The sequence below is a fragment of the Tenrec ecaudatus genome, chromosome 9 (genome assembly GCF_050624435.1).
Source record: "Tenrec ecaudatus isolate mTenEca1 chromosome 9, mTenEca1.hap1, whole genome shotgun sequence".
Taxonomy (NCBI): domain Eukaryota; kingdom Metazoa; phylum Chordata; class Mammalia; order Afrosoricida; family Tenrecidae; genus Tenrec; species Tenrec ecaudatus.
In genome coordinates this window covers 125342319-125364857 of record NC_134538.1, presented here as the reverse complement: position 1 = coordinate 125364857, position 22539 = coordinate 125342319, and the positions used below count along the sequence as shown (strand labels likewise).

The 22539-nt window shown below is 52.3% G+C and overlaps 1 protein-coding gene across 1 annotated transcript in view; it reads right to left on the bottom strand.

Moving 5' to 3' along the window:
• Positions 1 to 16309: 16309 nt before the first annotated feature.
• Positions 16310 to 22539, bottom strand: part of CDHR3 (cadherin related family member 3) — a 70784-nt gene continuing 64554 nt past the window's right edge. The window contains exons 17-20 of the mRNA XM_075557366.1: positions 21045 to 21167; positions 20897 to 20945; positions 19315 to 19440; positions 16310 to 16560 (exon numbers count right to left, since the gene is read on the bottom strand). Coding sequence (XP_075413481.1) covers positions 16310 to 16560; positions 19315 to 19440; positions 20897 to 20945; positions 21045 to 21167 — 549 coding nt within the window. The remainder of the gene's footprint in view (positions 16561 to 19314; positions 19441 to 20896; positions 20946 to 21044; positions 21168 to 22539) is intronic.

The following is a 22539-nucleotide window of genomic DNA, read 5'->3' as shown; positions in this document are numbered from 1 at the left end:
TCCGTTTGCTGTGTTTTGATGACTTGTGTGTTGTTGTGACACTGGAAGTTCAGTCACCAGTTTTTCAAACCCCAGTGTGGTCACCTATGGTATCAGGTTCCAGTGTCCCTTCCAGATGAAGGCAGACAAGGAAAAAAGGCCTGGAGATCTAGTTCCCAAAAATAGCTAATGTGATTCAGTCTATGGATTACAGCGGAATATTGTTGGATATCGTGCTGGAAGTTGGGCCCATGGGTCGGAAGGCACACATGAAGTTGATTCTACATAAATTCACAGCGATTCACAACAGTCAACACTGGTAACTTTCACAGAGGTGGTCAGTACATGTGGTGTCGGAAGAACAGGGGCTTTGAAAGTGAAGTAAATCCTCGATGGTGCTCACTGTCTTCCCCATTCCCATTCCCATCAGGATTTGATTCTCGGGACGATAAAGCAGGAGCATGCACCAGACACACCATCATACCCATCAGAGCTAAGAAAGACTGCCCGCCCCAGGGGAGGCAGTCAGCAGGGCGGCCTCACTGCCCAGTGTTCTGAGTTTTTGTCACGTGGCCCACATCCTTGCCTAAGACTCCATCCACGGTCCACCCGGCTTAACCAGCTCTGTCCCAATTAGAATGAGAAATAGCAATTGCCGCAGTCAGATTTCCTATCTCCCTGAGGGGATTGAAGGTGGAAACCAAGGGAAGGCGAGCCAGCTAGTATCAGGGCAGACATCCTGAAGATGCGCTTAAGGGAGAAGAAGGGGAGCAGCTGCGTCAGTGATGTCAGAGATCCAGGAGCAGGGATTCTGAACCCAAATTCCCTCGCTTGCTGGCTGGCAGCGCAGCCCTCACAGGTGGGAGCCACATTTTGCTCAAGGTGGAGAATGTACCTTTTGCTGCAGCGGAGGATCTGTATTGTTCCAACAGCGCTCATCAGACAGAATGTTGAGAGAAGAGCTGGCTGTCGGTGGGGAGTCAGCCTGACGCGTGTCGGAGGGAGACGGAGGGTGGTATGGCGTGTGTGTGCCAACAGAACCGGGTGTTGACCAAGATGTAGGAAAACATAGTCTCTGGGGATAAAAGAGCAGGGGGGGTGCATCAACAGGGAGCGTCAACCAAGGCCTGCGCTCGAAGAGTCTCCGAGGGTAGCACTACTAGTCTGATCGGTACCAATGTCATTTAGTTCCTTTCGGGCGGTACCAACAATGCTAGTATTGGACCGTGTGCCCCGGTATTAGCCGACACACTTTGGGTTCCAGCGACAGGCATGTAGTGCGACTTGCTGGTGCTCAAGGCTGATGACTCTGGGACAGAACGGACTTGAGGCGTGGCTCGCCCAAATGTCCAATGCCACGGAGAACTAGCCCTCGTCTGTCATTACTCTGTTTTCCGCCAAGTTGATTTATTCTTCTGATGCCAGGCTCTTCCCACACGTGGCAGGTGGTTACTCTCCGCTTCATTCTTTCCGTTTACTGCCCACCAGCTTCGCGGCCGCAGCTCGCTCTGTGTAGCTGAGTCAGAATGGACTCAACTGCAGTGAGTTTGCTTTTTGAATTAACCGAGCCTGGGTCCCAGGGTAGCTCTCATTGGCCCACTGGGGCCACCCCGAGCCAATCACAGGAGCCAGAGAGAACTAGCGATCTGATTGGCCTGGCCTGGGTCACGTGCCCAGCTCCAGCTGGAGGAAGCTTTGGGCTGCACAGGTGCGGAGAGCGGGACAGCAGAGAAAGGTGGGGGACTAACTGTACCTGAGCAGGCAGCAACCATAGACACTGGCCTTGGCCCCAAACAAAAGGCTGAGCACAACCTTTCTGGAGCAAAGATCCTCGTACCCCTCCCCCTGACACCCTTGAGTACTGAATCACTTACTGATCGAGGCTTGACTGTACTTTGGTGCCAGGTTTATCAGAGTTTAAAAAAAACTAAACATAGCCGTGCGCACAGTTAAAACGCTATGTTGCCAACGGAAAGCCTGGGCGTTCCAAGCTACCCAGAGTCCCTCAGAAGAAAGGCGTGGTGATCTCATTCTGAAGCCAGCCCTGACAGCCCTGTGAAGCACAGCTCTGCTCTGGCACACATGCCATGAGTCGGAATCAACTTGATAGCCACTTGGTAAAGCTATTTTTATCGACGGACATCAAAATCCACTCTGACTTGTTTGTGGGGGGAAAGAACTGATTAAAGGACACCAAGGGTTCACACAGTCTCTGGCAGGGGTCTAAGCACAGCCCTTGGGGCTCTACAGCCACAAGCCATACCCAAATCCCTATTGGTTTGGGCACAGGCTTGACCCCACTGCCATTGTGAGCACCTCTGCCCCTGCTGCCACCTGGGCTCACTGTCCTGTCCCCATACTCTGGCCCCTCGCCAGCATGCCGTCCCACACAGCAGCTGCTCCCTGCTTCTCACTCCTCCACTTAGATGTCTGTTGTTGGTGCATCCAATGGGCAGAATCTGGGCCGCCTACGTGTCCTTGCTGCAAAGGAGGCTGGGAAATGGAGTTCTGATCTCCACCCGGCAGCGTGGCAGATTTCCCTGGTTTATAAAGACCATTCAAATGAGGCTGGGCTGCTGCCAATAAAGGCTCACATCCAGTCTCGAGTCTTTTGCCTACCCTGGGCTCCGGAGAAGCCAGGCAATGGGGCCAGAGCTCTTTTCTTATGGCTAGGTTATTGGGATTTAAGAAAACCATTGCGTATGTGAAATCCATAGGTAACTAACCCTCCTTCACATGTGACAGTCAACAATATCCATCATGGCATTCAACCTTCACCATGATCTGTTCCCAAGCTTTTCTATCACCCTTAGGGATACCATGGCTTCCCCTTCCTGTCCATCCCAGTTCCCACTCACCTCTCTCTATACACTGGCCTATTCTATTCAGTATGATTGGCATCGTGCAATGTTTGTCCTTCTGTGACTGGCTTAATCCCTCACCACACCGTTTCAGCAGGTGGCCTCCCAATACATCGTGAGTCTCTGGTCTTTGCAACTCAAGGAACCCAGCATGATCCAGCCAACGGGATTTGGGTAGAGATTCGCCCAGAGCATGGTGCTTTCTTTCCCAACCAGGCTGGCTTACAGCAGCTCACAGTCTCTTCGTTACAGGAACGTATCCCGTGAGCTTTAGTTTGACAGGTGCCCTCCCAGAGAATGCCAACCCAGAGACATTTAATAGGATCCTACCAAGCCCTGGTGGTGTCCTGGTTGATGAATTGGGTTGCTAGCCCCAAGATCAGGAGTTCAAAACTACCAGCTGTTCCACACCTGGGAGAAAAATGAAGCATTTACTCCCGCCCAGAGTTCCAGTTTCCAAAACTCACAAGAGTAGTTCTCCTCTGTCTGACCAGGTGAGTTGGAATCAACTCCATGGCAGTGAAGAAACAAAACAAAAAGCAAAGTTCACACCTGGCTACTTTCTAACCAGATGTTACTTCTTTCAAGGCCCCAGTAGGGGCTCCTAAGCCAGGTTCTTCCCAGGATAGCACACTCCCTGCTGCAGCATTTAGCAAAAGAAAGGAACAAAAAATAACACAGCATACATGCTGCCATCGAATTGATCCCAACTCACAGTGACCCCTTAGGGCAGAGCAGAACTGCCCCTGTGGGTTTCTGAGACCAAACCTCTATGGGAGCAGATGTGGGAGCCTATGGGAGCCTCTTTCTCCCTTGGCGGCCAGTGTGTCCAAATTGCCGCTGTCATTTGGGTTAGTGGCCCCAAAGTAACCCACTACGCCGCCACAGCTCCTTTACACAGGGTGTCCTAGGCTGTGACTTGATGCTGCCTTCTCTTTCTCCTGAGGAGTGGTGGTTGAGTTTGAACCGCCGACCTAGCAGTTAGCCATCTGATGCTTACTCAGCAGGGTGCTTCCCAGAAAGCTGAGTTCCTGGCCTCCCTCCCCGCCGGCTTTTTCCAGAGTGAGGTCAATCAGTAAAGGGGTCATTGTGATCACCTGAGTCCCAGGCATGGTGCTAACACTGGAGAGTCTGTGCCCAAGGTAGCTGTCTGACCAACAGACCCACCAAAGCCGAAATCAATGATGCAGAGGAGGGGACTTAAAAAAAAAAAAAGCAAATAAAAAAATATGCCAAGGCAGCATAATTCTGAAAAGGAGGAGCGTTTTCTATGTTCACTCCCTTGGGGTCACTGTGGGGGTGCACATGGAAGCTGATGGTTCCGTTAACTTTTTTTTTTCCTTTTTTTTCTTTTTTTTTGTCATTGTTTTTTTTTCCTTTTTTTTATTTTTTTATTTTAACAATTTATTGGGGCTGATACAATTCTTTTCACAGTTCATACATATACATACATCAATTGTATAAAGCACATCTGTACAGTCTTTGCCCTAATCATTTTTTTCTCTTTTCTTCTTTTACATTTTATTAGGGACTCAAACAACTCTTACCACAATCCATACATATACATACATCAATTGTATAAAGCACATCCATACATTCCCTGCCCCAATCATCCTCAAGGCATTTGCTCTCCACTTAAGCCCCTTGCATCAGGTCCTCTTTTTTTTCCCCCTCCCTCCCCATTCCCCCCTCCCTCATATGCCCTTGGTAATTTATACATCGTTATTTTGTCATATCTTGCCCTATCCGGAGTCTCCCTTCCCCCCTTCTCTGCTGTCCCTCTCCCAGGGAAGAGGTCACATGTGGATCCTTGTAATCAGTTCCCCCTTTCCAACCCACTCACCCTCCACTCTCCCAGCATCGTCCCTCACACCCTTGGTCCTGAAGGTATCATCCACCCTGGATTCCCTGTACCTCCAACCCTCATATGCACCAGTGTACAGCCTCTGTCCTATCCAGCCCTGCAAGGTAGAATTTGGATCATGGTAGTTGGGGGGAGGAAGCATCCAGGATCTGGGGGAAAGCTGTGTTCTTCATCGGTACTACCTCACACCCTAATTAACCCATCTCCTCTCCTAAACGCCTCTATGAGGGGATCTCCATCGTTAACTTTGACACATGGTCATGACATTTCTGAACAGCAAGTCTGGTGAGAGAATTCATTTGTGGAAGTTAACCAAAATGATCACTTTATCATATTTAATAGAGAATAAAATCATGGGGGAATTATGACAGCCTCAGAAAATATATATGCGTGGAATCAGTTGGATCTCACACCTGGTTATTGTCAGGATAAAGGCCGGAGACTGGTGCTTCCCTCTCCCATCTTCACCCACCTCCACCCTGGGGAAGTTTGGAACTAGCAGGTTTCACAAAGTAGGAGGCAGACGCCCGTGCAAAATCTGGGTCCTGGCAGCAAGGAAAGGGGGAACGTCCTCTAGCGCCCCACATTGCCTGCAGTGTAAAGAATGTCGCTCTGTGGTCCACGGGCCTCCCCATTTACACGGAGGCAGCAGGTGCTCGGAGCGACCGCTAGGTGTCGGTGTGCGCCCGCGCGAGCGAGCCCCGGGACCGGGCCACACACCCGCGTGGTCTGTTTTCAATCCACACGTCGTCAGTCTTCCTCCCCAAGGGCCCAAGAGTGTGCAGGAATTTTTATTTCTTGAGAAATCCTGTGATTTCGGCTGCCTTTTTATAGCCCTGCTGGAGAGAATGAAGGCTGTGCATGCTCCTTCCAGCCCTCCCAGGCAGAGGGTTCCCAGGCAAGGGTCTTCAGGCCACCAGCCGCTGGAATCTCCTGCCTGTGCCTGGGCCACAGCGTCTCTCCTGGCCTTCACTCCCAGTGATGTCAATGTGCTCCCAGCTGCTCAGTGCAAGGGTCCCCCTCCTGGAAGCCTACTCAAGGTCAGCCTGAATGTCAACCCCTTAGCCCCCTCTCCCCACCTCACACCCCTCCATGGCTCTCGAGCACACCACCTTGTAGCAGGCTGTCCTCTCTCATGGTGGCCCTGCTCTGCCCTCTTCTTTCCAAGCAGCCGCAAGATGAAAGCAATGTCGAGGTGGGGGCCACAAGAGAGGAAGCTCTTGTGCCAGGAACATCACACGCAATGTCAGCAGTTCAAATACCACCAGCCATCTGCAGAGGAGAGACAAGGCTTTCTGCTCCCATGAAGATGTACAGTCTTGACAACATACGGGCGTGGTTCCACACTGTCCTCTAGGGTCGCTGTGGGTCGGAAATGACTCGATGGCTGCAGCAAGAGTCCTCCTGGCTGATGGTGTGCTGTGGAGTTGATTATAACTCACAATGATCCTATGTGACAGAGCAGAGGATCCCAGGCTGTGATCCTTATGGGGACAGATCGCCAGAGGTTTCCTTCACAGGACTGGCCAGTGGGTGGGTTTGAACCACCAAACTTTCAGTTAGCAGCTGGGGTGGTTAGATTTTAGGTCAACTTGAACTTGTGTGGTCGTTTCATAAGAGAGATACCTTCCTGCTGGACTGGGCCCTGTGTCTCACATCTGGAGCCTGGGGCCCATGTCAACACCTAGCCAGGTTTCTGTGACCCTTGTACCTGGCCTGTGATCTCACAGCTTCCTGTTTTGCCTTCCTGCTTTATCCACCAGCAGCTGCGTGACTCTGAGTCTCAGGCTAGCATAGGACCCGTGGACTTGGGTTGGACTGGGCTGAGTTGCTTTCTTGGTATAAATTATTTCCCGGTGCAAAGCTCTTTCTTATACTTATGGATGCAACTAGGTGTTGTTTGTTTTTCTCTAGAAAATGTGGCCTAATACGGCAGCCAAATACCTAACTGTGGCATCTCTAGGGCTCCTTGTGTACACATTCCATTGCCACTGTATCACATCTGACTCACAGGAACCCTGCAGGATAAAGTACAACTGCCCCCAGGGAGTTCCCAGGCCTGAAAACCTTCACAGAAGCAGAATGATACTTCCTCCTCCTCAGGAATTGTTGATGGCTTTGAACTGGCAACCTTTGGGTTGGCAGACAAACGCTTAACTACTATGTAACCAGAGCTTCAATTAACCACATAGTGTGTAATAGTGGGGGCTCAAAAGCCAGATCTGCTCTCAGATTCCACCTCCCTCTGCCTCCTACCTACCAGCTGTGTGACTTTTGGCAGGTTTCATACCCTCTCTGAGCCTCAGTTCTTCATGTGCACACTGGCAGCGGGTACTACCTGGCAAATGTACACATTAAAGTTACAGAGATGAAGGGCCCTGTAGGACCCGACAATCATAAGTTAGCTTCTCATTGCTGCAGCTAATCTCTTGGGGCAGTGGTTGTTGGTGGTGAGTTCTCAACTTCCCTGCTAGGCTCCACTCCTGGCTGATGTACCCCAAACGCAGGAGAAGCTTGCATACTATGATGTTAAACATATTTCCGTGGGACTTAGGGGTGATGAAAAAACTAGGAAGAAAGGCCGGGTGATCTACTTCTGCCAACCAGCTCTTAAAAATCCTGTGGACCACATAGTTCTTCTCCTGTGGTGCAGAGGCAACTCAACAGCAATGAAGGCACAAAGTTACAAGTACACGGGCTCCTAATTACACTTAGCCTGCCTCATCCACACATTTCATCCACACATTCACACACACACATACACACACACACACAGCGAACAAAGGCCATACAGCTGTTCTTCCTTCGGTGTGCTAACACTGAACCAAACCCGGGTTAGGCCTCGGGATGCCCATTCTTCTGAGCCTGTGGTAAGATGGCCTGTCAAGGAGGCACAACTCAGGGCTGTGTGTTCAGAGGCACCAGGCACGGCCACTGAGTAGAACCTTTTACTTATGTCAGCAGAGAGAAAGTAGTCCCGAGCTCAGCTGAGCTCTGTCCTGGTCAGTGGTCCCGATGCTGGAACCTTTCAGGCAAAGGCCACTTGGGGCTGGAGCGGGCTGATCACTCTCCTCCAGATCGTCCTTGGGGGCTGCCCTCCCAGACTGCCAGCTACCTCGTGATGCGTGGAGTTTGCTTTGTGCGTGGGGGTGGGTGGGCGGGTGGCCTGTGGCTGTTTCTGAGATCGGGGCACCTGGAGCGCATAGGAAAGGTAGGGAGAGTGGAGAAGTGTCCCTGGAATCACTGGGTACTAAATGGCACCGAGACCGGCCCTGCCCTTCTTCACTGCTCATCTGTCAGTCTGTCACACTGAGGTGTCCTGCACGTTACTGTGAGACCGGGAGCTAAGCCACCAGCATTCCGCAGCCCAGCAGGGTTACCCGTGGTGGGGCTTCAGTGGAGCGCCCACACGAAGACGGACCAACAGCCAAACTGTTCCGTGTTTCCAAGCCTATAACTCTTGACAGAAGCAGACCGTCTCATTTTAATCCTGCTGAGCAGCTGGTGAGTTTGAACTGCTGACCCCTGCCCGACACTTAGCCCACTGCTCCACCAGGACTGTGCATGTTACGGATAACGCTAGAACGTGGTCAGATTTGCTTGCTTTGGACACGCCCCTGGAGGAATCAAGCCTTAGAGAAGGACCTCCTGTTTGGTGAAGTTGAAGGCTAGGAAAGGCCCGAGAGCCTCCTGGTCACACGGGTTGGTTCAGTAGCTGCAATCCTCGACAGAAACTTCCTGGACGCTCTGAGGGTGATGCAGGAACAGGCAGTGTTTCATTTTGTTTTGTTGTATGAACGCATAAGGCCATTGCCATGAGTCCGTCAACCTGACAGCTCGGAGCAGCAACAAATGTCCCTACTGGCTGACAGTAGGCTGGTTAGAACCTCTTTAAACAAACAAACACTGCCATTGAGTCGATGCGGACTCACAGAGACACTCTAGGGCCAGGGAGAACTATCCCTGTGGGTTTCCAAGACTAACTGTTTACAGGGATAGAAAGCCAGTCTTTCTCCCACAGAGTCGCTGGTAGTTTCGAACTGCTGACCAACTTATAACCACTATGCCGCCAGGGTTCCTGTATAACCTCTTTGGAGGCCCCTAAATCTCAATGCCATTGAATAGCAGACAGTAGGAAATTAAGAAAAAAATAAAACAAACTCCACTACTAGAAGCAACATCATGATAAACAGAGAAAAGGTTACCTTCATCAAGAATGTCGTTTATCTTGGATCCACAATCAATGCCCATGAAAGCAGCAGTTGAGAAATCAAGTGATATTACCGCATTGGGAAAATCCACTGAACACACACACTCTCTCCTTCTTCAAAGTGCAAAAAATAAAAGATGTATCTGTGCTAGGCAGGGTTCGCTAGAGAAACAAAACCAGGCAGAAGGCTCAGTTCAACACACTTTCATGGAATAGTTAATATACTGGAAGCCCTTTAACTCCCTTGGACTGCCAGGTCCAAGGTCAAGGAAATAGACAGCAGGGTGGGTCAGCAACAGTCAGTTGCTCGGGAGCTTAGCAAAGGAGGCCCAATGGGATATCCAACGCAGCAATGCAAGGCGACAGGATCCACCAGCCTCAAGCTCAGGCGATGTGCGCACCAGCAGCTGGCAGAGCAGGTCTCAAGGGAACCTCAAGCTCTAGCGACAGGATCCGTTTGGCTTGGTCCACAGGTCGTGCAGCACACAGGTGGAGGCAGAGAACTAGCTGAAGCAACAGCACCATGATCCCATCACCAGAGAGCAAGAGAGAAAGGGGCGGAGCCATTTATCTCTTCGCCCTCCAATCACACTGTGACCTGATTCATCCCACATGTTCCTATTGGCCAGGTAGGCACAAGAAACCTACCTATCACAGTGACTTTGAAGCCCAACCCGAGCCTGACCCAAGGCATGGTATTTTCAATCGACTCACACGCATGTGAAACGTGGAGGTGACTAAGGAGGACGGGAGAAGAGCCGACGCCTTTGGGTTCTGGTGTGGAAGGAGAGTATTACCAGGCTACTGCCTCCCCGAAGAACACGCAGAACCTGTCTCGGAAGAGGTACAGCCAGAACACTCCTTAGAGCAAAGTTGGCAGGTCCTTGTCTACATGCTTTGGACGTGTTATCAGGAGGAACCAGTCCCTGGAGAAGGACATCATGCTTGGTAAAGTCGAAGGTCAGCAAAATAAAAAAGATCCTCAACAAGGTGGATGGATACCATGGCAGCAGCCACGGGCTGAAGCACAGCACAGGACGGAGCACCGGCCCCTTCTGTGGGAGGCAGGGTGGCCGTGACTCGGTGCCGATTCGGTGATGGCGTGGATCAGCAGCAGCGGCGGCGGCAGGAACTCGTGTGGAACAGAGCAAAGCGGAGTCTTTGCACATGGCCCAAACAAAGCCCGCGCACCGCTTGGCAGGACTTCGGGAAGCCTGCGGCGATTTCACATTTCAACCCAAGCCTTGCAGGAGACGATACTGGCAGTGCACATCTGCCGGTCCAGAGCTGGTGTTGGTTCTGCGCGGCGCACGTTTGATGCCTGCAGCCACCAGAGGCCTTGGCTTTCAGGGGAGAGAGCTACTGAGCCAGAGGCCCCCTCTGGGCTCTGCAGTCTGACACCCTTGCCCAGCAGCCCAGGGGCCAGCAGTCAGGGCTGAGTTCTCCGGGACAGGCTTGGAGGGCACAGACGCGGGGTAGTGACTCTGCCAGTCTCTCTCACCACCAGCTTTCTCATCCATAAAATGGAAGCCATCGATCACTCTCACCTCAGAGGAGGAGGGCTTGCTACCGTGCCCAGCGTGCGGATGTTGGGTTGGCAATCGCAATCCTGGGGCTTGCGGGTACCGATCTGTAGACTGCTCGGGTGCAGAGGAAGCTGCCATCAGGAAGGTCAGTGGCGTCAGTAGACTGGCATCCGGACCAGGCCCAGATTCCTCACTCGGAAGCGGGCAGGATCCGGGAAGATGAAAGGCCCCACACGACAGCCAGGGCCCAGGGCGCTCCACTGGCCAGTTTGCCAGGATCGTTTCGGAGCCCTCATGAGCCGGGGGCCTGTAAGATGGTGCGGCTGGGGTGGGAAACAGTGTGACCAGTCCCCACAGGGTACACAGAGACTTGCCGTCGGACCCCCCACGCCACGCCTCGAGAGATGCCCAAGAGAGAGGGCACGTGGGCCCGCACCAAAACACGCATGTGTGGAAGTTCACGGCAGCATTATTCATAAGAGGTAACAGGTGGAAACAGCCCACAATATCCGTCCAGGTGTGAGGAAGGGATGAACGAAGGTGCGACCGCCAGGCAGCAACACGCATGTATTCAGCCGTCAAGAGGAAGGCGTTCAGAGTGTTCTGGCTACGGCACCCCTAGGATCAACCCTGAGAGAGTCCTGCTACATGAAAGAGGACAGTCGAGATACCCAGTCTATTTCCATGTAATGCCCAGAATAGGCAACTCCACTGAGATCAAAGGTGGGGAGGGGGGCGGGAATCACCAAACCAAACCCCCTCCGTCGGTGCCCTTTCGACTCCTAGCCACAGGGCAGAACTTCACCCGTTGGGGGTTCCAAAATGGTAACTCGTTAAGAGAGTAGAAAGCCTCATCTTTCTCCTAGGGTGCGGGTGGGGGGGAGTTGGGGGGATGTTTGTGAATGGCTATGAGTTTTTTTGGGGGGAGGGAGGTAAAAACGGTCTCAAGTCAGATGGTTGCGAACACTCTCCAAAAACTCTAAAAACACTACATTTTATAGCATGTGAGTGAAATCGCAAAATCCAAACACCCCCCTCCCTCCCCACGATCTGAAAGAAAGAAAACCAAGATCATTCAGTATGCTGGCTGGAAATGGGCACTGACTGAGGACAAACAAATGGACGGGGCAGTGCAGGAGTGAGCTCTGGAGAGCCGTGCCTATAAATCACATTAAGCAGCTTCCCTCCCTCAGCTGCGCCCGGCTCAGAAGGAGATGCAGAGCCACAGATTGCTCTGAGTGCAGAAATGAAAAGTCTCTGGGTTTGCTGGGCCCAGAGCTTGGGCAGCGGGTGCCAGCCTCCCAGCCCTGGGCGGCCGCACCTAGCAGAGATGAGAATCCAGGCTCAGCAGCATGTTTTGACTTAACCTTAGACTTACAGAGATCCTGTGGGCCAAACCAAAATGTAGGGCTGATCATCATGGGCGTGGGTGGGGTACAATAAATCACCCGTACCAAACTCGCTGCCACTGAGTGGACACCCACTCCTATCGACCCTTACAAGACCAGGAAGAACCGCCCTCTTTGGGTCTCTAAGGGGATAAGTCTTTGCAGGCACAGACTATGTCATCTGTCTTCCAAAGAGTGGCTGGTGGATTTGAACTAGGAGCCATGTGGTCGGCAGCCCGAGGGCTCCACTACACCACCCTCACTCCTACGGCTTGCAATAGGATGCGCCACATGGAGTAGTGATGGTCTTTGAAAGGTTCTGGTCTAAGGGTCTTGGGTTCCTAAGGTCTTGGGTTCCTTCGGAAGCCACAGTGAACATTTGTCCTTACATAAGGTCTCGTCCTGGTGCAAAGCTTTGTGAGTTAAAGAGTTTAACTTGCCCTTTATCCTTGGTTCCTGAGAGAGATACTCTAAAACCTCAGGTGTTTCCCTGGTAATTAAAATGCCTTTCATGAGGCCTCCAGACCATACCTGAGTGTTTATGTTAATGAGCTATCTCTTGGGGTGGGGCTGGTGAGAAAGATCCAAAATGCAATATCCGCTGACCTGGGGGAGTGGAAGGACACAGCACTCAATGTTGTTGGGGCCATCGAGTCCAAGCCACAGCGACCAGATGCAGACCAATCGCTTCCAGGGCCTGCAACGTCCTCACACTGTCCTTACGCTGTGACTCAGGGAGGTCCTAATGAAGCTCCTGGACATCAGCGCTCCAGGAGCGTCCCGGTTGGTGGAAGACGGCTGTGCTGTGTGGGGGAGGAGCACGTTCCTCTTTGGCACATGGAAGCTCTGCGTTCGGGACCATCCCAGAACACATCCTGTGTTTATGGCTCGAATCAAACTGTTGCCATCGTTGAATGCTCTCTTGAGTTTCGTGAGTCCTCTTAGCAAGTTATTGAACCTGGAGAAAGAGTGGAAGCTAGTAGGAGAAGTGGGGATCACGGGGACCCCCCAATTTTTGTAGCTGGCAGACTTGACAATCTAGAAAATCATGCCTTTTAACTTGTGAGGTCTGACCTAGCTCCGGATCAGGATGAGGTGCTACGTGTGTCGTTGGGATAGGAATTGAAATAGTGAGGAACAGATGGAAATGGATCAATATATTTGGTAGCAGAAAAGTGGGCTTTGCTTTCTCCACTGGCATCTAATCAGACCTGTACTTTATCAGGTTTAGAGCTAACTTAATACACTGCTTGAAATAAATGAGCTTTTAGCAGTTACTTCTGTGTTTGGGTGCCTTCCATTCTGTTTCGCTGCATAGCGACCCTTTGCCCAACAGAGTGAAACGCTGCTCGGGCCGGTACCATCCTCACAGATGCCGTGATGTTTGAGTCTGTATTTCAGCCACTGGGTCCCTCCGTCGGGTGGAGGCTCTCCCTCTTTTTCGCTTTCCTTTGTACTTTACCGAGCATGATGTCCTTCTCCAGGGACTGGTTCCCCCTGACAACGTGTCCAAAATACGAGAAATGTCTCACCATTGGCGCATCCAAGGAACCATCTGGCTGCCCTTCTTCACAGATTTGTGTGTTCTTCTGGCGGTCCGTAGGAGATTCTATATCAGCAGCCCCAGAGTTCAAGTGCATTGAATCTTCTCCAGTCTTTCTTATTTCTTGTCCAGCCCTCACACGCAGATGAAGTGACTGAAAACACCACCAGTCGGATCAGGCACCCTTTATGTCTCAAAGTGGCATCTTAGCTTTCTAGCACTTCAAAGATGCTCTTTGCAGCAGATCTGTCGAAGGCAATTCACTGTTTGATTTCTTGACTACTGCTTACGTGAGAGCTGATTGTTGACAACATCAATCTTTTCTCCATTTATCGTGATGTCACTTATCGGTCCGATTGTGAGAATTTTTTTTAACAGTCAGGTGTAATTCATATGGAAGCTACAGTCTTTGATCTTCTTCAGTAAGTACATCAGGCCCTCGTCACTTCCAGGAGGCAAGGTTGTATCATCTGCGTATCCCGGGTTGCTAACGAACCGTCTTCCAATGATGCTGCCACGTTCTTCCTCATGCAGTCCAGCCTCTTGATGGTTTCTTCAGCACTCACATCTCATAAGTATAAGATACAACTCGGACACAAACATGGCCTGTTTTTAACCAGTCAGCTCCCCCCTTTTTCTGTTCAAACGACTGCTTCAGGTTCCACACGAGCACCATTGAGTGTTCTGGAATTTCCGCACTCCTCAATGTGACCCGTTTGTGATGCTCAGTCCCACACCTTTGCACAGTCATTAAAGCACAAGGAAACATCTTTCTAGTACTCTCTGCTTTCAGCCAGGACCCATCTAACATCATCAAAGATATGCCTCATGCCACGTCTTCTTCCGAATCTGGATTGGATTTCTGGGAGCTCACTGTTGATGTAAGATGTATCATTTGAAAATGATCTTTGGCAAATTTTTACTTTGCAGGTGGCATGAATGATATTGTTTAATAATAACCCCCATCTGTTGGGTTACCTTTATGTGGGATAGGTACAAATATGGATTTCTCCCAGTCACTTGGCCAGCTAGCTGCTTCTAGCACCAGGTCACTTTGTTGAACGTTTTTGATTTTTCTTAATGATAGGGCATTGAAGTCAGAGCCAGTCTAGACTCGTTTCCTTGGATGGCAGTTTCTGATCTTGACAGAAAGTTCAGTGGAGCAGAAATACTGAGCGTTCCCTTGACTCCCCCACACACTCATCTACACACACATGACCATCATTCCAATTAGGCACAGACAATCACACTCAGGAAGAACCATGGGACATCAGCTAAAAGAACTTACCTGTTACATTTCACTGAACTGCCTTCTGGTAGCTCCTTCGACTGAGGAACTTGTGCTGCCTGTTAATTCCTGGGCTGGCACCTTTAACGAATATGGGACTGAAGGCCCAAGAGAACTCAAGACTCCCTTCCTACTGGGGAGACACATTCAAAGGAAATTCCAGGCTCGAGTTAATTTGGGACTCACTAGGAACCAAGAAACAAATAGCATGACCAGGATGGAGCTGGAAAGAAAGATTTCAGCACGCTGCTTTCTGCCATCCCCAGTGTGAGCTGTTGAGTTCATTAGCATAGCAGCTCGGGTGGGCTTAGAGTTAAGAGAGTGGGCTGCGAATTCCTTTGGAAACCTCCACTCCTCTGGAGAAAGATGGGCTTTCTACTCCCATAAACAGTTAAAGTCTTGCAGACTCACAGGGACCGTTCTACCGAGTTGGCATCAACTTGATGGCAGTGAGTTCGGTTGTGATTTGGTTCATTATTGAATACTCAACAGCTAGCACGCATCAGTAGGTAGGAGTGGCTGGGGCGCGCACACACACACACACGCACACACACATACACACAAAGTGTGATATGAGAAACACCGCGTTTCAGTAGTGATCATTTTCAGTGCTTATTCATTTTGCCACTGAACTTTCTCAGTCATCACAAAGCACATTAAATAAAAAGGCAATCAACAGAACCACAGCCACCAAAGAGGGCTCTGAGGCGCGAGGGTGTCATTTACCAGATTGTGATTGGGATCCCCAAGCTTAGTGACACAAGCCATCAGAGACAGACCTCCCCTTGAGCACAACATGAAACTCAAATTTCAGAACTGACCCCCCAGATTTGAAGTCTTCCAGAATTGTGGGTCCTTAGCCTGTGTGTGAGGAACCCTGGTGGAGGGGTATATGTATTGGGCTGTGATCCTCAATGTCAGCAGTTCAAAACCACCAGCCGCTGCAGGGGAGAAAGACAGGCCTTCTACTCCCATAAAGTGCTAGTCTTGGAACACCACAGGGGCTCCCACTCTGCTCTACAGGGTTGCCATGAGTCCGACTTGACTCCGTGACAGTGGAAAGAAGCACCCTGAATGTATTGATCCCCACTTTGCAATGAATGAGAACAAGGCAACCAAGCCTTGGCTGTGATCGATTCATGTATAGGAGGTGTGGGGAGACGTCCCTGGCAGGTCAGCGGAAGTTTCCTTGCCTCCTGTACAGAAGACACGGGCTTGATTCCTGACCAAGTGCCCCATGCGTAGCCACCGCCCACCTGTCACTAGAGGTTTGGGTGTTGTGGCGATGCAGAGCTTCCAGACTCCGATGGACGAGGAAGAATTAGTCCTGAAGATCAGGCGATGACAAGCGGATGGATCACAGTGGTCTGCCCCCCGCCCCCCCCTCTGCTGCTCATGGAGGCAGGGGCAGGGCTAGCTAGCATTTCATTTTTGTCATGCAAGGGCCCACACAAGTCAGGGTCCAGGCGATGGCGGTTAGCAATAAGCAAGGCCTTGCAAGAGAAAGCAAGAACAATCCCAAACGCTTCTCAAGGGCCCCTGGCTTCATTTTATTCAGAGGCCCTTTCTTCCTCCACAGCCCTCCCAAACCTGGGGTACTGAAACTAAATGGTCTCATCTCTGAACCCCAGCTCTTTGGATTGCCCTGAGTCAAAGAGCCGGGCACGCAAGAGAGAAGAGGACACGTTTTCTGTTAGCCGTCGCCTCTGCGCCACCCGCGCTCCGGCTCCCGAGGAGGACAGGCTCGTGGCGTCGTGGGTCTTCGAGGAGGAGCAGCTCTCCGTCCTCCTCCTCACCAGGGACGCCGCTGGGTGCTTCACACAGGCCCAGCCTCGGGAGGTTCCTCCCCGCGCCGAACTGAACTCGCTTCTTCCAGCCATTAAACACCATTCCCTCTTGACCTGTCATCAATGAAGACGCATGAACAGCTGCTCGCTGCCCTCCTTTTCATCATCCTTAATGGGCTTATAAACAGTTATTAAGTCCCCCTTCGGCCTCCTCTGAGCTTCATTTTACTTGCATTGAGGCTGGGATGGTCGGGTAAGGCCCTTTACTGAGGGCGCCACACACTGGCAGCGTCTTACGCGGGCAATCAGCCATTCACCACACAGAAGCTGAACTATTCAAGGGACGTCTTTGTCGATCAACCCTTATTAGTCAATCATGACCGATCCAGGCCACGGTGGGGCCTTTTGAAAAATCCCGCTTTTTCCCGTGAAGCCACACGGATGTGCAGACACGCACCGCACAACGGATTTCTCTGAAGTTCTCCAATGGCAGGAGAAGCCCTCCTGTTCTCCCGTGGGCCACCGTGGGAAGCAGGTGCCAATCCAACAGGCTCCCCCTTGGTCCTCTCTTTGGCTACTGGACGAGGTTACACGTTGCACTGTGTCCCCACGAAAGGATGTTGAAACCCTAATCTCTGGTACCTGTGAACAGAGTCTGCGCAGATATAATCACGTTCAGAAGCAGCCATTGAGGCGACCTCCAACCCCAAGGTGACCAGTGTTGCCATAAAGCGAGGAGAAGAGACAGAGACGCAAGAATGCAGGGAGAGCTCTGTGGCATGACAGAGGCAGGGCCACAATGGCATACTACAAGCCAATAAACACCAAGGACTTCCAGCAAGACCAGAAGAGAAGAGAAAGACATGGAAAAGATCCAGAGAGAGCACGGTCCTGTCCACGCCTCGATGTCAGGCTCCCAGCCTCCAGAACTGTGTGAGGATGTTTCTGTTGCTTTCTGCCACCCAGTTGGTGGTCATTTGTTACAGAAGCCGCAGGAGAGCGAGACAGACTAGATCCGTGGCTGCTGGGGAGCACGACTGGGGAGACAACCAGGCAGACATGGGAAAGTCTTTATTTCCGTCCTTGGCGTTGAGTTGCTTTTCAGTCGACCGTTCACAGCAGCAGGCCCTGGCTCCACGCAGCTGCCCACTGGCTCCGGACCCTGAGGTCCCTCTGATCACAGGGCACCGGGAAGGAGCAGGGGAGTTGGAAGGTTGGTGGCATATTAACTTTCATCAAAAGGGCAAAGACCCTCCCCAAATGGGCTGAGACTAAAAGGACCGTGTTGGCAAGACTTTAGGGCAATTGGAACCTTCGGCCACGGCTGGCGAACGTGTAAATTGCAACCACCACTTGGGAACTGGTCAGCAGAATCCAGTAGTTTGTCCCAGCAGTTCCCCTCCTGAGTAGGGGCTTCACTGACTCTGAGGCACCGAGTACTTATTTCACCAAACACATGTGCAGAAGGACAGGCGTGTCCGTCATAAGTATAGGAACCCGGGAGAAACAACTGAACTGTGTTGTTCTGTGACTCAGAGTGGACTCCGAGTCACAGTGACCCATGGGAGAGGGTGGCACTGCCCCTACAGTTTTCTAGGCTGGCATCCTTGTGGAGGGATCTGGAGGCTGAAGCACTCGGTTAGGCGGAGAGTGGAAAGACTGGCCATTGGAAACCACCCAGATGCTCCACAGGCGAGGGACCGAGCCACTCGCTTCTGGAAAAACAACAGCCAAGAGAGCCCTGCAGGGCAGGTCACGTCTGTCACGTGGCATCACTACCCACCAAAAGCGATCCAACGGGGCCTCCCCACAGTCCATATCAGTGGGACTAGATCCCCGGGCCTTTCCCCCACAGCACTGCTGGGTGAATGCGAACCACCAACCTTTGGGTCCGCAGCTGGGTGTGTACCCACTGAGCTACCAGGGCGCCTTAACCCAAGTGTTCATCAACTGTGTTACCCTCCTACCATGGAAGAAGACATCACAAGTTACAAAGGCTGAACTGCTTCCACTCTATATAACATGGCCGAGTCTCCCAGAAACACTGCCGCAGAAAAGAAGCCGGGCACCAAAGGGTACTTGCTGCATGACTTCGTTTATATACAATTCAAAAGAGGCAAAGCGAATCTATGACGACAGAGATCAGAGTGCAGAGCGTGTGAGCCCTGGATTGGCAATAAAAGACAGCATCTGTTACGTTTCCTCCTTCTCGGATGTTGAGCTGGTTGGTTGGTTGGTTGGTTTTCTTATTCCACTGCTGTTTTGGGAAAAGATCTGAGCTGACTGATAAAGGCGATTTCCTGCCGATGAACTGAATTCATACGTGAAGAAATCTGAGTGGTGCCCTTTCCTAACCGGAAGTGAGGACAGGCCTCTGCTGCTGTTGGCCAAGAAGCTGGACGGAGCCTCCTAGCAGACCGTGCAAAGGGGAAGGCGCGCCGACTCTCGCCACACGGAAACAGGCCAGCTGCAGCTGCTCAATGGAAACCGGGCCAGTCCAGGGACCCGAGGGACGTGGCTCCTGTGCAGGTTCAGCAAGAGGCCATAGTGGGGGCACAGTTGTAAAGGCTGGCCAACGGGGGCCCACACTCACACCCACTCTGTGATGCCACTCCTGCCCTCTCAGAGCTGGGGGCACCTGCTGGGCAAGGCCAGTCCTCTGCCTGCTGCCCATACCAGTGACTTTCTTGGGTGTGGTTTTGGAGGAAGCCAAGTGTGTGGGGGGTTGGGTTCCTTTTCTGGCAGGGTGGTGGGACGCAGGGTCGGGGTGGGGTGGGGTGTACCAGGCGCACTGTCCTTGCTGGATCTCACACAGTCATCCTCAGCCTGTCCTTTGTGGCTCTTCTCTCTTCGGGGTGGTCCTCTCACCACCAGCAACCCTGTGTGAAGTGCTTCCCTGGGGACTGGAGTCTTTCCAGGTTGACATTTGGGCAAATGGATCTTTCCACTTTCTGGCTCCGGTTTTAGAGTTGAATTCATATACTGCCCCAGTGACTGGAAGAAGAAGAAAGAGGGAGGGGGTTGGGAAACCACTATAAACCAGGAAACCCAAAGACTCTCCTGGCCCCCATCTCCACCTTGCTCCTCTCCCGTCCAGCCAGCTGCCAGGTGTGACTCATGAGAGCTGGGAAGCAGGCTGGCAGCAGCACAAACCCTTGTCGCCAGCCTGCCCTCCCTTCAAGGGCATGGCATGAGGAGGCCCCACTCGAGGCCAGTAGCATGCCCCTCTCAGCGCACAGTCAAGGGGCGGGCGCCCAGGCCATCTCACTGCCAGGTGAGGAGGGGATGTTGTTCTCGGGGGCTCCGTGTGAAGCTTGGGATGAATTCAGCTTCATTTCAGTTGGGGCTACTCCGTGCCGGCTCCTTGTCTTTCATTTGTTTTACAAGGTCTCCGGCACCCTGTTCTTACAAGGGATTCAACAAACGGGGTGGGGGGTGGAGAGAGAGAGAGAGAGAAACCTTGGCTTTGTGGAAGCCATTTTTAGTGTGTGGAAACCAGCAGACGCTAATTGGTGTGCTGGTTCTCATTAGTCCAGTTGGCCCATGCCGTCGTCTCTTTCTCTTCTCCCTGAGACATCGAGCCAGGAGAGCTGCCCCCAGGGCCGGGCACATCACCCACAGAAGATGGGGTTTCAGGTGGGCCCGTGCTTGCTGCCCTCCCATCCAGCCTGAGTGGCCTCTCCGGCTGCGAAGCCCACCAGCACTTATGCTAATGTGGGCACATTATGGTAACAAGTACCTAATAATAGAGGGGGATTTAATTCCAGCAGCAGCGCGCGCGGCGGCAGGGCCTCTCTGGAGAGGAGCCAGCCTGCCGAGGAGGCGCGCAGGGTTCCACAGACGAGGGTGGCAGGCAGCCAGCGCGCTTGCCTACTGAATTCGGTTTCCTTCTCTCTCTTCCCGTCTATAATTGAGCCTTTGTAAGCAGAGAGACGTGTGTCCGGGAGCTAAATGTGGAGCTGATGTCGCAGGGGTGACAGGGACTCTCCGCACGGTCTAGGGACAAAACGAAGTCGAACCCACCTGTTCTCTGAGCCTCCTGCTACCGACAGGATGGCGTGAGAAGTACCAAGGGTGGTGGGGTGGCCCTGAGTGTCCCAGGGGGGGCAGCAAAAGCCCTAGGTTCTTGTGTTCACACCCTCTTAAAATCAGTTCATGATTTAGGACGGAAGATAAGAAACGGGTGTGGTTTCTGAGGGAGCGTCTGTAAGTGGGATCCCATGGGGGCCTCACACAGGCACTTGTGGGTGAGGGTTTGCAGGTCAGCCGGCAAGTCCTTCCTGGTGTCTCAGCCTAGAAAGACCAGCACAGCACAGGCCAAGCAGCCGAACTGCCTGACCCATAGAATATGGGGCAGGACGTTGGATGAGCTCCGCCTTGGCCTCCCCAGCTCACAGTAGGACAAGCTAAGGCCACTTTCCCAGAGGGATGGCCTTTCACCATCATTTACCTGGGTCTGTGGCCTCCCCGTCAAAGACTGTGTTCATCTGTATTGTTTCCTAAGGGGAAGAAAAGGGCGTCATCCAACACAGCCCTCCACCCTCTCCGCGCCCTCAGGCCAAGCTGCTCGCCCCACACAGCACACTCTTCTACCACACTCTCTTCGTATAGAGTTCTCCATCCAGCAAGTGCGAGAGGCTGGGGACCCAGGGGGCTAGAGCAGGAGTGGGCACGGTCTGCCCAGAGCTGGCGGGCAAGTGGGAGCCACCGACAGACAGATGCTGCAGTGCCCAGTGAAACATCGGTGAAAGGGGGAATCTAGGGCACTGTCGGGAGGGGCATCGGGAGCCCCCATGGTAGAATGGCTCATGCCACTGCTGACCACAGAGTCAGTGGCATCGAACCCACCAGCCTCTCCAAGGGAGAAAGCTGAGGCGTTCTGCTCCCATCAAGACTGACAGCCTTGGAAACTCACAGGGCCAGTTCTACACTGTTCTCTGGGGCTGCAATGAACCGAATCTGCCCCTGCATGGAACAGGACAGGATCTCATCCAGACTTGAGGGCCAGCGAAGCCTCTGGAGTGTGGTGTCTGAACTGGGCAGAGGGGAGGGTAGCCATGTCGGGCAACCCTGGCCAAGATCTGTTTGCCTGAGAAGGATCGTGGTCACGCAGAATTGCAAAGCAGACACAGTTGGTCCGATCGGTGCTGCTGGTCTCCAGGGGTGGTGCAGGTCTCCAGGACCTGATCCCTGTGCCCTCTGCCATCACCCCTTAGCTAAGCCAATGCAGTACTGCATCTGAGCCCGGCCTTCACTGCCTAAGCCCTGAGCTCTGCACCACGCCCTTTCTTGGCCAGTGCTCTGTGCCGTCCTGCAGGACCAGATGTCTGCCAAGCATACCTCAGATGTCTGCCAAACATACCTGTCCCCCATCCCCAAGGAGCCCTCACCTACCTCCCACGGAGGGTGCTGACATCAGATGGTTCAGCGAGCTCAGGGGGAAAGCCTTTGAGGCTCTGTGAGGCCCTTTGACTCCCCATTTCACCCCATAAACAAACACCCACTGACCTGCCCATAGCTCCTCAACTGGGAAAAGATAGAAAAGGGGCATGTGGGTGTCACCATTTGGCCAGCTGTGGTAGTTGCATAATCTGTTGTCAATTTGAGGCTTAAGAGTGAAGGGGAGGAGTCTAGCCTGTCAGTCAGATCTCAGCTTGATGCCCTCCTTTGGAGGCGCTCAGGAGACAGATAGCTCACTGTAGAGAAGACACACGCTCACTCCCTGTGAGACATTTCTGATGAGAAGCTACATGAAGCTACCCTGATGCTGCCAGAGCCCTGGAGCTGGAGAAGCCACCTGGAGACTCACACCAGTGCTGAGATGCTTCCACCGCCACTGGAGCCACAAGACCTTCCACCCATAGGCCTGTGATCTTCCTGCATTCGGTGTCATTGGACGTGTTTTGTGAGGCTGAAGAGGACTTTATAGATTGATATTGGACATATGGGCTAAGATCAGACTTATGGACTTGATCTGGACTGGGCTGGGATGTTTTCTCAATATTCAACTGCTCTTGTATGTAAAGCTCTTTCCTATGCACATGAGTGTCTCCTAGAATTGTTTCTCTATTCCACCCAGACTAACACACTAGC